This window comes from Dreissena polymorpha, chromosome 9, assembly GCF_020536995.1.
Source record: "Dreissena polymorpha isolate Duluth1 chromosome 9, UMN_Dpol_1.0, whole genome shotgun sequence".
NCBI lineage: Eukaryota > Metazoa > Mollusca > Bivalvia > Myida > Dreissenidae > Dreissena > Dreissena polymorpha.
In genome coordinates this window covers 14,866,374-14,885,654 of record NC_068363.1, presented here as the reverse complement: position 1 = coordinate 14,885,654, position 19,281 = coordinate 14,866,374, and the positions used below count along the sequence as shown (strand labels likewise).

The following is a 19,281-nucleotide window of genomic DNA, read 5'->3' as shown; positions in this document are numbered from 1 at the left end:
ATTATTTTAATTATGATATTGACTTGAACTCAGACCTTTGACCTTGAATTATGACCTTTACAATGAACTCAGATATTCTCCCTGGACAGTGAAGTTATGCTTCTTAAAAGTGCAAATTTCCTTTTGACATCTGACCTTGACTTGTGACCTAGACCTTGGACCAGGGGAACTGGTTTTGTGCAAGACACTCTGCCTTATATCTGGCTGGGCATTTATGACAAGTTAAATGAAAATCCATCCATGCCCAAAAAAATTATTGTTCGGACAAAGTCTCTTAAGAACATATTTCCTGAACCTAAAATTGCAACCTTGACCTTGGGTCTGGGAACCTGGTTCCAACATGTGACAGTCTGTCTCTTCATGCTAAATACCTAGGGAGGCAAGTTATTTGAAAATCAATCCATGCAAGAGGAAGTAAAGCCTTGAACAAATAATTCCAGGATAGCACCCACCCGACTGTCAAAATTAATCCACCAACTGCTCAAGAATTACCATATGGCCATTTTTTGTAATGGGCAAGTTAATAATTGTACAGGAGCTCAAGATAGAGGAAAACACAACATAAACCAACTAAAATATGGACATAATACGTTATTTTTAAACAGCCCGGGTGTACTTTGTCCAGGGTTTTCCATGAAAATCCATGGAAAATATGAGGCTGGAGTATTCGGACTAATTAAGTTTCCAGCCTTTTCCAGCGTCAATATTTAAAAAAAAGGGTGGAAAATTGTCCCTGGTATGTGAAAATAGCCTGGAATAGTTTCCATGGTTTTCCAGGCTCCCTGGAATAATTACCATGGAACAATTTCCAGGGTTTTCCAGCCAGCATGGAATAAATACCGTCCGAATACTCCATGTAATCTGGAAAACCATGGAAAACCATGGATTTTTTTCCAGGGTTTTCCAGATTACATGGAGTATTCGGACGGTATTTTTTCCATGCTGGCTGGAAAACCCTGGAAAATGTTCCAGGGTTTTTCTTTGTTTAATATTCCATGGATGCCTGGTATAACATGGAAAATTGTCCAGCGTTTACCATGGTCACTGAATAGAAAAAGAAATTTCTGGTCTAAAAACAATATTCATGTATTAAATGAATACAATACTCACAGCTTAAATAAATCATAATTTAAGGTTAGATTAAAACAAAACAAAAAATCAACATAATGCCTTAGTTTCTTCGATGTATTATTTTCTTCACAATTCATCAAAATATAACATCAGATTACAAATTGTGTTACATTTATTTAACAAATTATTCAGATCAAACAAGTGTTGTTTAATACATGCTTACAAAGTCTCTAGGTCAATTATCATAAATCAGGCCCTTACATAACAGAACAGGCGCTACTTTAAAAGTTAAAAAGTATAATGCAACCTTAACAACATGTATTCAAAGTAACAAAATACAAGCAAGTCAAGTAATATACAGTAACAATTCACGAACCCTGTACAAACGATATACAAGAAACAAAATGAAAAATTAAAGTTATTTTAGCTACTTCATGTTTGTCACAATATATGTAGCTGCCCATGAGCACAAGGATACTATTTTTCTCAGCTACTTTCACTTTAATGCAATTTAGGTGCTGAATTTCATTAAAAAACTTTTATATCATTTTATTGTTCAAAGAAATTCAGAACATAATGCATGTACATGTATTACTTTCCAAGTGACAATTTAAAATATAATTGCAAGTCTAAAACTTGTGAAGGCAGCTTAGTAAATTATAAGTACCCAGGTGGGATAAAATTACAGTTTTTAAAAACTTTTTTGTTAATTAGCTAGGCTTCAGTAGGTCGTGGATCTTTTATAGAACTTGTACTGCTGTTATACTGTAACGGCTCCTGCATGATCTCTGAAAGAAAAACAAAGCAAACAATATTACAAGAAAGTCATAAGTTTTTTACATTTATCTGTAAAAGTAAATGTGCAGCAATCATATGATTGAATATCTATACTTCAATGCTCATTCATATTTAAATCTATTTTAGATATTTCATATCACTGCTCAATTCGGTACATCTGGCTTTTTTGTATTTGAGCGAACATTTACGATCCTAAGTAGTTAGCAATTATTTCTTTTCCATTTACTGAAATTTATTCTCTTAAAGTTTGCAAGCAGGCTTTAATCTACTTGCAAACAGGCAACCACACAGGAAAACTGAAAACTTTCAAGTGAATATATTGGTGATTTAACTTATATTTTTATATGACTCTCTTTTATTTTGAAATTTATATTGTTGTTTTCTTAAATGCCTCAAAACGGGGTTCACTATAGCATGTATCTGGAAACTCAAACATATATAGGAATTTTATATTCAGATATTGCTATATGAAAGTTATGCTAATTTGCTAATTCATATAAAAATAACCTGTAATTGAAACTAGACCAAAATATTGGATACCAAAAAGACAAAATACTTTCAGGTGGTTAACACTTAATTACTTATATGAGCCCGGGGCATAACAATATTTTACCATGAATTTGTGGCCATGTTAGTCATCTTGGTAAATGCGCCAAAAGAGCCGCTTTGCTGTCTTGGGTTATTTCCCTGCCAAACTCTGCAGTATCTTCCATCAACTGGTCAGCTACAGTTAAAGCACATAATGAAAATGTATATAGAATTCAAGTATTGTTTTAAATATTTAGTAAAATGGTCTTTAAATAATAATTTACAATGAAGTTAATACATCACAAAGCATAGCATAACAAAATTTGTAGGTATGATTAGTACAAATTTATTATTGCTATAATTAGAATGATGTGTAATTCTATTGGTATGAAAATGCACAGTGAAACATAAAAAACAATGCTATTGGTTTAATTAATTTATTTATAAACATTAACAGCATTAATGAGCATTGAGTTCTCATCATGCACAACACATAACTCCCTTAGCCTCAGTTCCCTAGCCATGCATTATAAACTTCCAATACTACATTCAAGCTTATTAATATCTCCACATAGGACTTCCTTTATCAAGCTGCAAACTGCACTTAGTGAAAATGTGTGTGACAGCTGCTTTTAAACTTCTATATTTGCCATACTTTTACCTAAAATGTCACATAAAAAAGGTCTACAATGATGACATAAGAAGAATAAACTTAAAGGAATATTTAGAAATAATGAAAAGCACAAACCTTCAGTTGTTGTTCTATACCTAGACAGACTTCTGAAACACTTGTATGCATCACTCTTTAACAACATTTCATGTCACTTTCCAAATGATATCCATACATTATAATTTTAAGAAATTCTTGTTAATGGAAAAACTCATTAACTCTACTGTTTGTGAACATTACATTAACTTCATTTTAACAACAAGTTTAACCTGCATATTTTCTGCAATAGGCCAGAATTTCAATCTAACAGGTAAACTTTCTGTATTTGAACTCAGCCAATCAGAAAGGCTGTGATATTTTATAACCAATAGATTAGCAGCAGACATATCTGACTCACACACAGGTTTATCAGATAGTTTGTTAATTGCAAACCTGGACTGTAGTTAAATATTGAGTGTGTATACACCTTGAACAGGGTTAAAGAATTTAAACTTGTAGACATTGCTTTGAAAGTTACTACTATTACTTCTACTACTAGTACTACTACTACTACTACTACTTCTGCAAAACTACTACTACTATTACAACAGCCACAACAACAACAACAACAACAACTACTACTACTACTACTACTACTACTACTACTACTACTACTACTACTACTACTACTACTACTACTACTACTACTGCTACTTCTACTTATACTACTACTACTACTACTTCTACTACTACTACTATTACTACTACTACTACTGCTGCTACTACTGCTACTACTACTACTACTGCTTCAACTACTACTACTGCTTCAACTACTACTTCTACTACTGCTGCTGCTACTGCTGTGGCTGCTACTACTCCTGCTGCTGCTGCTGCTGCTACTACTACTACTGCTACTGCTGCTGCTGCTGCTGCTACTACTACTACAACTCCTGCTGCAGCGACTACTACTACTACTACTGCTGCTGCTGCTGCTGTTACTACTACTACTACTACTACTACCACTACTACTACTACTACTACTACTACTACTACTACTACTACTACTACTACTACTACTACCACTACTAGTACTTCAACTACTATATTATAAGTAGTTTAACTGCTTATACAACTTATACAACAACCACTTTTACTTCTACTCCTACAACATATTCTACTGCCAGCCTCAGCATTACTACTTCTACCACTACTACTACTACTTTAACTACTACTATTTCTGCCCAAACTATGCACATTGTTTTATGTTTTATTCATATGTTGTGTAAAATGTTGAACTCTGATTTACTTTGAATAAAATGTGTTGCATTTTTATAAGTTATTTTCTCCTCTTATAAAGTCTAAGTTTTTTCCAGGGTCAGCTGAAAATGTTAGAGTCTTTTCCATGCTTAAAAAATTCTATGTTCCACTTTCCATGCTATCTGGAAATATTTTCCTTGGTTATCCAGCCTAAATCCAGCGTTTTCCATTCCTTTTCCATGCTTTTCCATCCAAGGCTGGAAAATGCTTGAAAAAAAGTCCACTTTTCATGGACATTTCTAGAACAAAACCCTGGAAAACCCTGGAAACTGTTTCAAATTCCAGGGATTTCCATGGAATTCCATGTTATACCATGGATTTCCAGCCTAAGTTCCATGATTACCCTGGACAATGTACACCCGGGAGACGCTATATATCATAAATTACACTTTGGAAAAACTGGCAAATGGATTGGTGATAATGAAAACTACATTGATATAAATAGTTATTTATTATCGTAAATTATCCTCTTAACCAAATTTACAAATTCAATTTAATATTCTAATTGTATATAATGATTTTTATTTTCTGTTCAAGATTGTTCCAAAGCTTGAAATATTGAACACTGGATAACGTTCCTCTGTTAATGTAAATCGATCACTTGACCGCTGGACTCTAAAACAGGATTACTTCTATAACAGGCCACAAAATTCAAGTATTAGTCTTTGTATAAGAGGAATTTATTAGCCAAATTTGAATTTGCTATTGATAGTAGCTATTGACCTCTTTTACATAGTCATGTTAAGTTTTGATAAAACAGTACTTTGTCAGGGGTTAAAATTTAAGCACACTTACATTCCTATAACAGAAATTAAGAAATATTTTACTGATATAAATTAACTTCAATTTCAAACACACACAGCTGATAATTATTTATTCATTATATTTCATAAATCAAATACATTTATTGTGGCAGCCATTTATAAACATCCAAATAATTATATTTGAACAATAGCTTTATATGAAAGAATAATGAGAATCAGAACAGTGCAAAGTCTGAACTGAATGTCTTCCCACACATTGACTGCCCTTTGAAAACCACACACTATTTATTATGGCAACCACTTAAACAGCTTCTGCAAACTGTCGATGAATTATTGACTTCGCATATTCTCTCAACAGCTCTACATGTGACTACCTACTTGCTTCCAATATTCTCAACAAAAATTGAAGTGGTATAAGGAACTATTTGAGGAGTTAAATCCAGTTTAGGAAATGTTTTGCAAAGGACCTTTTTCTTAGAGAATATTAATGTCAATATGGCACAATAAAAGTTATAAGTGGTGTTATTTATCTGTTTTTACATCCCTGATCATTGGCCAAATGTATTTCGTCTCTTTTCTTACAGAAGTGATATAATTTTAAAGATCTGATAATCAATTAGTATTTAAAATGAATATTCATATTTAATGTTTTTCAATTAACAATATATATATGGTATATAGAAGTAAATGTGCAAACAGCATAAAACCAGAACAGCCTGCAAGAAACTCGCAGTCTGTTAAGGTTTAATGCTGTTTGCTGCTCATCAGTATATAAGTGTTGGATATGAAGCCTTTAAAACTTGTTCAAAGTAAGAAAAGTCTGTAATTATAATATATTTTTTTGTATTTAACTTTCTTATAGACCACAAATGCATCAAAATACGTTTCTTAGTGGTAAAGGGTAAAGAAAAGCTTAAAACCCTAATCACATGTCTTGGCAAATGGTTCATTTTTCATGCCAAGCAAGTACATGTATCTGAGTTCAACACTCATTTGGTATTGTATTCATTCCATCATTTTTACAGTTTTCTGTCTTTATTTCAATGAAATTAAAAGAAAATGGCTTAAAACAACACTAAAACATCAAATGACATTTGAATATACTCGCTATTGCATTTGTTTGCTGTATCAACAGACTTGAAAACACCAAAATTTATCAAAAAGCAGTGTTTGTACTTTTACTTTTACTGGTTGGCCCATTGCCACTTTATAAAGTTCACAAAACTTCAACTATAGTGAGTCAGGTTAATTCATATGTACAAATCATTTTCGCATGTCGTGGCACAAAATGTATGTGATATTGTATACAATGTTGTAATTTTGAGAAAATTTATGACAACATGAACAATAACAAGGAAGTACTCAGCTCAAAAGATTAGACATATTTTGACGCATTTGTAGTCACTTAGAAAAGTGAATTTAATTAAAGGCCTTCCTTACTTGATCCAAGTTTCAAAGGCTTCATTTCAAACCCTTAGTTACTGATGAGGAGCAAACAGAATAAAACCTGAACAGACTGTGAGTTACTCGCAGGCTGTTCTGGTTTTATGCTGTTTTCACATAGCATGATTTTCACTTTGCTTCTGAGTGGGAAGGGGTTAAATTGTAAGCATGTTTGCAACAGGCAATTGATACCAGTATTAGGATGATGAATTAAGTGACATGAAGTAATTAAATGCAATCATAATACAAAATGAGAACGTGTATGTAAATTATGTCCAATAGGTTTGACAAATAACTGAAAAGCTTTTCAAATTGCAAATTTATTTGCTTAAATTCTTGATATTTAAAAACAGCAATATCAAGAAATATCCATTAAAAATATTTATGAGCATGGCAAATAAATATTCCTTTTATGTGCCATAGAGGTATATCTTTATATTATATTGTTTTATATAAAAGGCACTTTAAAGAGAACATGAAGTTTTATGACTTTGATGAACTTAAAAGATGTAAATTAACTTTTTTTTACATGAAACATACAGACAATTTCAATAGGTGTATGATTTGATAATAGAAAATTTAGGACATACATCAGAGTTTGAAAGATGAAACAAGGTGAAAAGTAAATAACATTATTTTTGAGACTTAAATTATGAAAATTTTGTTAAATGCCTCTAATCATTTTTTGATGAATTTACATGTAGAGTTTGATTTTAATGTTTTTCTTTAGTTAACCAGTATAACTCAATAAATTGAATACATGGTATTTTTACCTATTCAAAAACATAATTTATACTTAAATTGAATGTTTTTCTTTAGTTAACCAGTATAACTCAATAAATTAAATACATGGTATTTTTACCTATGCAAAAAATAATTTATACAAGTATAGACAAAATTCTCAACTTAAAATAACACTTCATAATTAATTTGGGGCTCGACCTCAACAAATTAGGAAAATCATCGTAAACTTATTGAGCTAAAAAGAGTTCAGTGTTTGGCATTAGGTTAAGCGTGAGCTCTTTTAAGATTATCATTTAAATCACCCAACTATTGTTTCACTGTACCTTCAAAAGCATTGTTCAGGACCCCCTGGCCAAGGTCGTCAAAAACTGTCCGCTGACAAGCGTATGTACTTCCTCTGACTGGCTCCGCGCTTCCATCAGGTGTCATACGGAACCCATCATGTGACCTGTACAATGTTGTTTATGAGGAAATAATAAATATAAACGTGTGCATTATTGGGAAAAACCAGCATGTGACCTCACGGTATATGCTATAAGAAGTTATAACAAATACAAACCTACACAGTATTCGGTTTCCATGACATGTGAACAGTATATGAATGACATATACTATAATCTTGAAGTTTAATTTGTTTTGCAATGACATCATTGTTTTGAACGAACATTAACAACATAGACTTTAACAAGGGCTGTTAGTAAAACATGCATGCCCCCCATATGGGCTGTCAGTTGTAGTGGCAGCCATTGTGTGAATACGTTTTTTGTCACTGTGACCTTGAACTTTGACCTAGTGACCTGAAAAACAATAGGGGTCATCTGCCAATCATGATCAATGTACCTATTAAGTTTCATGATCCTAGGCCTAATGATTATTGAGTTATCATCAGGAAACCGTTAAACTGTTTTGAGTCACTGTGACCTTGACCTTTGACCTAGTGACCTGAAAATTAATAGGGGTCATCTGCCAGTCATGATAAATGTACCTATGAAGTTTCATGATCATAAGGGTAAGCATTCTTGAGTTATCATCAGGAAACCATTTTACTGTTTTGAGTCGCTGTGACCTTGACCTTTGACCTAGTGACCTCAAAATCAATAGGGATCATCTGCCAGTCATGATCAATGTACCTATGAAGTTTCATGATCCTAGACCTAAGCGTTCTTATCATCCGGAAACCATCTGATGGACGGACCGACGGACGGACCGACCAACCGACCGACATGTGCAAAACAATATACCCCCTCTTCTTCAAAGGGTGGGGGGGGGGGGGGCATAATTGATAAAAAGCAAAAATGTCGTCCATGTTTGGCGCAAATATTTATGATATGGTGTTTAATGAAAATCAAACCCAAACTAAAACGGTTCCTAATCAAGCAATTACAATTAAGTTGTGGCCCGTAGAGTGTTGAAATTTCAGCTAACATACACTCAAGAGTTGTATTTATAAGAATTGCAATATTAGCTGCATGGCTTCTAACTTACCAAGTACAGTAATAAACAAGACGAAACTTTTAAATAAAGTGAAACACAGTCGTATTTTTTCCTGAATGTTGGAGATACCCATCTTTATCCTATGATAAATTACATGTATGTTAAATTTCTTAAACTCAATATTACTTTACTTAATCTCTTTTACACAATTCATAAAATTCAAACTCAGTATTATATGAGCTGTTCTACTTACAACTAATTATACAAAATAAAAACATAAACAAAAATATTAACAATTTGATGTTCATGTAAATATTCCTTCAAAGCCTGATCAGAATCAAAGCTGAAAAAAAACATAAATATTGTTCTTTACTGTTTTATTTTAAGCAGAGATTGTGTAAACAACAGCTTTCAAGGCTGCATTAAATAACAATACATATCAATAAATGGCCATCAATAACGCAGCTGTATTCAAAAAAGACCTTATTGAATATTGTATTCAATAAATTGCTTTATCTTCATTGTATTTTGTTAAACAGTATCAGACATTCAGCGGGATTTGTAAAACTAAAACACAGATGACAATGAAAATTGGTCAATGAAAATAAAAGCACAGGCATAAAAACATTTCAGGACTCAAAATAAAGTTTAAAGCCTTGGATCTGCCCACAGATCATATGGATGAGCCTAGTACATGTACATGTATTGCATAATGTTGCAAATAACAATTTTAATAACATGATACCTCCAATTGACTATAAAACTTAATTATCAATTACAAATGAGCCGTGCTCTGTGGAAAAGGGGGTTTAATGCATGATCAAAAGTGTTGTTCCAGATTAGCCCGTACAGTCTGCGCAGGCTAATCAGGGACGACACTTTCTGCCTAAACTTGATTTTTGCTAAAAAGAAACTTTCTTGAAACAAAAAATATCACAAAAGCGGAAAGTGTTGTCACTGATTAGCATGTGCTGACTGCACAGGCAAATCTGGGACGACACTTGACGCACATGCATTAAACTCCATTTTCACAGAGCACGGCCCATATATAGTATAAACAGAGATATTGAGTTGTTGCAATTGCAAGCCTTATCCAGAGCACGCCCTTACCAAAGAATGGGTAAGTATAATAGTTCTGTCTATTTGACGAACAGTGAAGCTAAAATACATAGTCTAGTAAATTACATTTATATGATCATAAAAGCTAAGCAGACTACAAAAGCCTAATTCAGGCGCTTTGATTACAAGTGTTTAAAAGTAATTTTAAAAACAGTTTAAATCAGCAAAATTGCTTTTACATGTATTAACATTTGTAAGTACATGTATTCCCACTGTGACAGAACTTGGAAATTAAGGGCAAATATTTGCTTTTTCTCTCTGTATTAATTTGTTTTAAATTTCAATAATGTAGTTCAATATGTAGAATCAACAGGTTTCACTATTGATAAGGTCAATATCATAAGTCAATTGCAAACAAAGCATGAGCACATTACATTATAGTAATTGTTCAATTTATGTTCATGTATAAACTTTTATGAGATGGAACAAAGCAATATCACCCACGGAGCCTAATATCATCTATGTCAACCACCTTTCAGACGTCTTTGATACTTAGGAATTCCCATATTGTACTTTACTACTAACCAAGTGGTTGGCCAAAAGGCGAATTTTAAATGGCGTCATATGTATCACCAAGTTTAATACATGTGAGCAAAAAATGTAACTTATACGACAGTGTTCTACATTTTTTTCATTTGGCCATGCAAGACTGAGTGACAGGCAGAATTATATGCACTAACCACATTTACATGTAAACCACTACCATGGGTAAAGCTTGCCCAGGAAAATTGTGTGAGTTTACTGGTTATGGTACAATAGACTCTCTGTAAACCGGACGGTCTGGGGACCAGCCTGATCGTCCGGTTTTCCGAGAGTTCCGGTTTACCAAGAGTATGCATATTGCCGAAATATACATTGTATGCATTGTGTACAAAATCATATAAGAATAAAACAAACCATATACATTTACATGTACCATGTGATAACTGTACTCATGTAATGTTTATGTTTAAAGCATTCTTAAAAAATGTGTTTTATTCGATTAAACCAAAAAAACATTCCAAACCGACTTGTTTTGATTAATCCCAAAGTGAGAGTGGTACTTTATACATGTACGTACATGTACATGAGTACGTGAAATTTGTCATATAGGCGAGTGAGTTGTGTTTGAGTTCGCTATAAATAGCTCTGAATTATTAAAGACAATTTTGATGAATAACGACACAAATACGATTGTTGTGGACACACGATGTATTATTCAAGACATAACATATTTCACAAAACATACACACACAAAAAGCAGCGTCATAAAATTATTTTCAAGACATTAATGATCTCAGAAGGTATTGTCAAAACCAACACATGCACGAAGTTCACGATTTCTTGAAAAAGTCCGCGATCACTCTCTGCTTCAGTGCACATTTCTGCTTTACAATCTTAATGCTGAAGATGCGTTTGAAATTAAGCAAAGGCAATGAATAAATTTGCAAACAGATGGATTGATATTAAACGGTCATATTTCTCACAGTTTTATTTGACAAACAAACAAACAACCATTTAAGCGTTAAAACATTGCTATAAGATCTTTTAAACTGCCCGAGAAGATCCGAAGAAACGGCATGCATAAATTTTGTAATTAAATTATTTATCATAAACTTAATAAAACGTTCGAGTCAATCACTTTTTGGTGTAATCACATGTCTATTATAGACATACACAGTTTGTTTAGCGCGGTAACGACTTGACACCTTTATGGTATGTTTAATCAGATTATCGATAATTGCGAGAGCAAAATGTGTGACACTGCACGCGCTGTGCTGACTAGGTATTGTCATTTTAACGCCTCGGGCATCTTGAGAATTAGGACCGTCTGGTTTACTCAATGTATTTTACGTTGAAAATGACCAAATTCACAGAGATATCCGTTTGGTTTCCCGTTTTGAGAGAGTTCAGTTTTTTTAACATTTTTTAACAAAGAAATAGGAGGAGAAAATACAGGACTGGTCCGACCGTTCGGAATTGGGAGAGTTCCGGTATTCTGAGAGTCCAGTATTGGCAGAGTCTACTGTAATATGTTTAAAATACTGTAACCCAAACACAAGGATCATGATGGCCTGAAAGCCCTCATCTATAATCAAGGTATTTTAAATTGTTGAAAAAAGTAAACTGATTACCTAGTTTTTTTAGGCATGTGAACTAATTTAAAACTTGGCGAAGATTTGGTAAAGAAAAACATCTAAATTAAGTTTCAAAGTACATATCATAGGTTTCAAATGAAGCATTTAGAGTGTTCATAAGGTTTTTTAGGATTTGACCTTGTGACCTAGTTTTGAAATTTTGAGAAAAAATCGAACTTGCTTCAGATAATGTCAAGAAAAACATTCTGACCAAGTTTCATAAGGACTTAATAATAAATGTGGCCTTTCATGTGGTAACAAGGTCTCTGACTTTCAACCTACTGACCTAGTTTTAGACCAAACTTGACCCAGATTCAAACTTGACATAGGTTTGTCACAATAAATATTCTGATCAAGTTTTACCTCTTGCATGGTAAGGACCTAAAGGTTGATGACACATGATATATACTGCACGACAGACATACCCCAATCAAAATAATGAAAACAATAAAACAAACACTTCTTGAAAACATTATTTTTGAGGCTAGAAGAATCAAGCACGTTGGTTGCTATGTCAACATGTCAGTAGTCCATACTTCAATTACTGTCTCAAACTTGTTAACACATGTAAAGAGTTTCCTATCCCTTCAGATTATGATTGGACTGGCCATATAACATTTTTCATAGACACACCCCACAAGTTATTTGACTGGGCTGGGAGTCAAACCTAAAATCCCGGCTTTTGCAGCCCAGCAAGTCTGTGCCATAATTTTTCCATAAAAATGTGTATTTTATACAATATAATAAGAGTTTATGATGAAAAGTCTACTTACCAGTACGAATAATCAAATGAAAATTTCTTTGGGTCTTCATCTGCAAAAAAGGATTATAAGAGTTTTGATCTGGCATGTAGACAATACTGGTCATTTAAATAATTATACACCATGCTCTAGTTCTAAGTTCTATGTTTTCACATTTTTCCCTTGTTATGGTTAAACAAAGTTCCTGGCATAACATTCAATTTTGCTTAAAATGTTTTCTAGTGACCTATATTTGAACTTGGCCTAAACACCGGATATAGGTTGACCACCAAACATTATAATATATGCTAACCATGACTTCAATATTTGCAACATTAGAAGTTTTTAAATTATATTGCAACTACCAGTACCACACACATAAGCAGTTTTAACCAAATTTTGCGGCTACCAGTACAATATAACATTACTAAGAGGACATGATTGGACAGGAACTAATTAAACAAACAGAAAACAACACACACTCGCACGATTACAGGGCCCTCGTTTGGCACTTTTTACTGCCCAATATCGGTGGTTTCCCCCATGAAAAGTATACTTTTTTCCCCTATTTCAGCTAAAAATTTCCCCCTCCAAAAAAAAAATTTTTTTTTATTTTTTTTTATTTTATACTTATGTTGCCAGCTGGTATCGTGCTACATGTACTTACCTTTAATTAAATGTATATTTATGTAAATCACATTAAAATATAGCAATTTTATGTATTGAATGTTTGGTGAAAAGATCTTCTTAAATTCCCCTTTTTGCCCAAAACAACGCGAAATTCCCCTCTAAGGGCCCGGCCCCAATCCCCCAAAGTGTAGAGAGGGCACTGTGTTAGATTACATATGTTTGCTGCTTTAATTATGTGTTTATTTATTTCATTTCATTGTCATTAGAGTAAAAAATATATTTGAATACAAGGATGTTTAATTGCTTATGAATGATTAACAATGATCAACATCTAACATGAGTTAAAATTGTTAAGGTGTTTTATATGAGATATTAATTGATAAAGTGCAATTTGATTATTCATCAATTTACACTAAAAATAAATAAAATAAAAGTTGATGGCTAATTTTCACAACTCCTTTGATGTTCAGTGTAAACAAAGCATTTTAAACCATTAGAAAAGAAATAAATCTTCAAACAGAATTCAAGTTGATAATAAATTCTTTTTTAAAGGGGCCTTTTCACAGATTTTGGCATTTTTTAACTTATTCATTAAATGCTTTATATTGATAAATGTAAACACTGGATCGTAAAAGCTCCAGTAAAAAATCAAGAAAAAAAGAAAAAAAAAGGAAAAGAACATTGCCCGGAGCAGGTTTCTAACCAGTGACCCCTGGAATCCTGCCAGAGTCCTGAAGTAAAAACGCTTTAGCCTACTGAGCTATTCCGCCGAGTACACATTCATGACGTATTTTATACCTTATATAAGCAATATTCGTAGTTTCACAAAATTTAACGACAAAAACAGAACTCTTCAAATTATTCAATCGTTTCGCGTTGCAACGCTTTATAATTTTTAGGTTTTAAAATCGTCAAAAGATGCATATAATGGCTATATTAGAGTATGGTTAATGTTTAGTATTACTGTTTCCTCACAAATATCATAACTAAAACGAAAACTTACGAATCTGAAACAACTTTTATCAATTTTGTCAATTTACCAAAGCGTGAAAAGATCCCTTTAAATGTCAGGTCATATTTTTTCAATACCAGGCTTATATATGCATTACATATTGACTTTTTGATAAATTACTGTTATAAATATAAAGTATTTAAAAGAGCTCATTGAAGTATTTTAAAAGTGACATAAAATTTCCATATTTTTTTTCCAAACAATTGACATCACATTAATTGATACATTTATGAAAGCCGTTTATTGTTCTGTGAAGTTGTTTTACAGCCTGCTATCAAATGTACTCATATAAGGCGTCACAAGAAATTTCATGTAGTAAGTTGTTGTTTGTCAAATGTTTGGGCCTTTGGCACCATTTGCCATGTACATGTAAAAGAGTATATTTTTTCGGAAATAAGTGCCTCAATTTCCTATTTGAGGTTAACCAAAGAAAAAAAATGTTTAAATAAAATGCAACCTTTAGTTAATTTAAAAAAAACAACAACGTCTGTCATTTAGTTGATTGTAACTTGTTTTATTCTTTAACTCTCATTTAATAATGACCGTTCCAATGTCTGTTTTAACTGAAAATACATTAATTGACACAAACAGCATGCGACGGTACCAATGTCTGTTTTTACTTAAAATACATTTATTAACACAAACATCACAATATGTTTAAAATTATTTCTTTATTTATTCAATTGATATGAATTGGTTAGAACAAAAAATACAAGTTTTAGAAATTTACGTCATATTTAGTAAATATAAACTCGATACTTTTGCTATTTCTATTACCCGGTGAGTGCTTCGCATTTATCTAATAAACAAATAAAGAAAATACAGGAATACAGAAAATTACCAAATTATTGTGACTTTTTTTCATGGAACAAGATTTTAGATTATTTATAATCAGAACTGATTATCAGGAGAAAAACACATGTTTATTGCATAAAATTAATCTTCCTATATATTGCATATAGTTATTGCTTAACCCTTTAATTCCCATTTAAAAGCAAAGTGAAAATGGCTTTGTGCAAACAGCATAAAACCAGAACAGCCTGCCAGTAACTCATAGTCTGTTCAGGTTGCATGCTGTTTGCTGCTCATCAGTATCTAAGGAGTGGAAATGAAGCCTTTAAATTTAGTAATAAAGGTATGAAATTAAATTTAACTTTCTATGCAACTACAAAAACGTATCTACATGTAAATGGTAAAGGGCTAAAATATTTTTAGTAAATTACATTTTGTTGTTATAAAATCATATCTTTTAATACACCTCTTTGTGTATGAATCAATAAATGCAGTGGAAGTTATTTATATATTTAACAATACTACGATGTTTTGGGGGCAAGTAGATGTTCACATAAAGTGGAAGTCAAATCCTTGAGTAAACACCCTTGTATACCAATTAAATATTTGTGTGTACCGGGTCATATAATCCTCTCAAGCCAGTGGATTTAGAATAGGTTCACTGGCATTCATTAACAGATTTGATCTAAAAATGATTGTTATAACAAATAAGTGCTACTTGTGCTGATATGTGTTGCTAAGAATTATGTAGTCAGCTTCGGGTTTTAACCTAATGTGATATAGTGTCACAATCCATTCTGTTATGTAGAAGTTATAAAATAAACAATCTGTAATTGTGTATGCATGTTTTTTTTACTAAGATTCAATGGACATATATTATTGTACAAGATTTTTTATCTCCTATTAACTCTTTCAGTGCTGGAACCGAATTTTGAAGGCCTTTGCAAACAGTTTGGATCCAGATGAAACGCCACAGAACGTGGCGTCCCATCAGGATCCAAACTGTTTGCTATTCTGATAGTATTCTTTGAATTTCCCAGCATGCAAAGGGTTAACAGAGGAGGAATTGCAAGTTTTGATTTGCATTATACATTCCAGGCGTGAGCTGATCAGGAAGTTGTTGATGTAGCAGCCAAAGATCAGGTGCTGAACAAAGCAAGTACTGATCTAGCCACAGGTGATTATAAATGGCTAGCAATTAATGTTAATGAACCATTTGTGACTACATTGCCTAGTTTTCATGCATAATTAATTGCTCTTTACCATTGATGTCCCAAACTGTACCCAGAGTAGAAGACTGTAGACAGTTATTTATGGCCTCATTTATAACACAATAGAAGAACATAAACATGAATGTTTTAAACAACAATATTTGGGCATTTGCAATTTTAATCTCTTTTATTTTTGTTTATTGTGTTTTTGTTTTGGTCTTATTTTCTTCCAAAACATGTTTGTTGATGTCTGAGCAATGTAAACACAAACAAATAATCCCTCCAAAATTTATGGTTTTAATTGGGATATGATATAAGCAGAAGTAAGTAAATGTTCAGCCTTTTCAGGCCCGTAGCCAGGGTTTTGAAAACGGGGTTACGAATTTATGCCATCAACGAGTGTTACTGAGCAACGAAGTGGCGAAGGGGTTATGTTCGGGAGGGGATGTTTCTCCTGCAATCGGGGGCTTTGGAGGTCGTACCCCTTGACAATTTTGAAAATGAAACGTAAACTCCTGCATTCTGGTCACTTTTCATTTTTTCAACTGTATTTAGAGACTGAAGTTATAGAGCATTTGTATATGAAATTTCACTTTCACTGATCATACTCAGTGATTGATCGACATGAATATAACATACATGTATTCCCCACCACGTTTTTCAATAACCACCTTTTTCGATCAGTCACGGAAATACACAATTTTATACGGTGTTTAACCCGACACTAGTATGCAGGCACACACTTTGTTTACATATGCAATAACAAATTTATAGAATGTAAAATCAACAATAAGAACGGTATTAAATATCATTGTTAATGTGAATCTTGGAATCTTGATAAAATTGGTGTGTTTTACCATTACAACATTTTACCATTCATATATCGAGCAAATTAAATGGAAATATTTGACTCTTTTCAAAACAATTGTTTGTCTGCTAATTTGTGGATAGTAGAGGCCTAGCAATGCTCTAAACGTTCTAATTGTGGATTGTACAACAAACACTGATTAACAAAACTGGGTCTTCTCTAATGTGCATCAATATTAAAATGAAATCAAAATGGTATAACTGGTTACTTCATTATTGTTTGTACTATTTTTAACAAATTAGTTAACTTTTTCTAGATGAATTTCAGAAACATATCACACTTTAGGCATCATTAAGACCCTATAACCACAAACTACTTGCCGTATGGTCTCAAAGTCCTTAACAATGTATACCAGGAAGTTGAAGAAAAAAAGAATGATGTACTTATTTTCCCATTATATGCTCAAGATCCGTCACAGTTGATGAAAATTAAACGTTAACTTCCATCTGATCATATGATATAACGTTTTTAAATCATTATAGCAACTGTTTAAGAATATGACATTCCTAGTGTAAAGTTTGACATAATTAAAACAGAGTGTAAAATTATGTATGTGAGCAGAACAGATGCCATTAAGTGTTGGCTACAAAAAAAACTTCATTGCTTTGTAACCATGATTTGTTTTCTTGTCATTCAACAAAAAAAAATATCATGACTTAAGCATAGCTGATATTTTTTTGCTGGGAAACCATTTAGGGGATCTGAAAATGGATGTACGGGGATATAACAAAAAGACAACTCAGTCTGTCGAAAATGCTGTGCACAATGTGTTCTTGTTATAAATCGTGGTATAATGCAAAGTTATTAACCAGTGACTCATTAGTCTTCGGCAATAGTTGAAGGGTGTCCTTAATGATTTCAGTCATTTTTGGAAGCTGACATTACATTCCGTTTATTATCTTCTAAAATGTATGTTCTTTTTTATAAGATTATTGTTTTATTCAAGTAAATCAAATTGTTTTTCCAGCCATTTAGATAATTGTTGAAAAAGGTTATTGAACTGCGATTTCAACCCACAATAAGTAGGCTTCAACATTTTGTTATGATATCTATTACAGTTATAGACAGTAATAACAATGACAAAAGTTACAAAACAATAATTTAGTATCAAATATCTATAAATAAGTATCGATTTTATACACATTAGAGTGCCAGGTTAAAAATTTTGCATTTTACAGAAAAAACAAATCTATTTGGAACAAAGATTCCAATGCCATTTTGCGGGGACCGGCTTCTTAGATTTTCTTAAATTTTGCTGTCACAACTTCTGTTGATTTCAAACATTATAGGGTTAAAACTTCGAGAAATTCATTATATTGTGACCTGTCAGTTGCATATTGAATACAACATTATTTTAACGCTTAAATTCTCACTGGGTTCCTGAAAAAAATTAATAACCGTTTTTGCGTCCAATAAAGTTGTGTGCAACTTATAGTACCATTTTAGTCGTCCAAAAACATTGGGTGCGAACACACCCAACGCACCCCCCCCTGGCTACGGGTATGCTTTTTGTATTCTTGTGACACAATGCTGGCTTTAAGTGGATTTCTTAACCAGATTGTTTTTTTCCAAACACTTACTTGGAGCATCTGGATTGTAGATCATGGTCATCTGTCCATCCATTTTGATCACACATTTTGCCTGTCTGTCTATCTCTCTGTAAGTGTGACATAATCATCAGAACATCTAAAAAGCTACTAATTATTATTCATTCTTTTTTTTAACAACTTATTACTGGTGCCATACTTTGGGGGCAAAAATTAATTAGATGCAAAGCTGTTAATCCTGATTATGTTCCTGATTTCCTATGAATGCTAATTAATTTATTTTAAGCATCACAACTCTTACATAATTACTTTTCTGACTTAATTAAATGCCAATTCCTTATATACAAAGGTTACAAAGAACACTGGGAATAGTTAATAATGGTCACACAGAGAGTAATGTGGTGTTACAATTGATATGTGGCTTCATTAGCTTCTTACAAATATGACCAATATAAAACGTACCCAGGTAAATATTCAACAACACTGTCTATGTTATT

At 32.6% G+C, this 19,281-nt stretch overlaps 1 protein-coding gene across 1 annotated transcript in view; it reads right to left on the bottom strand.

Annotated features, from left to right (window-relative positions):
- The window catches only part of LOC127845540 (kinesin-like protein KIF28), a 69,680-nt gene that overhangs the window by 47,510 nt on the left and 2,889 nt on the right, over nucleotides 1-19,281 (bottom strand). The window contains exons 3-5 of the mRNA XM_052376551.1: nucleotides 18,818-18,894; nucleotides 12,758-12,797; nucleotides 7,638-7,762 (exon numbers count right to left, since the gene is read on the bottom strand). Coding sequence (XP_052232511.1) covers nucleotides 7,638-7,762; nucleotides 12,758-12,797; nucleotides 18,818-18,894 — 242 coding nt within the window. The remainder of the gene's footprint in view (nucleotides 1-7,637; nucleotides 7,763-12,757; nucleotides 12,798-18,817; nucleotides 18,895-19,281) is intronic.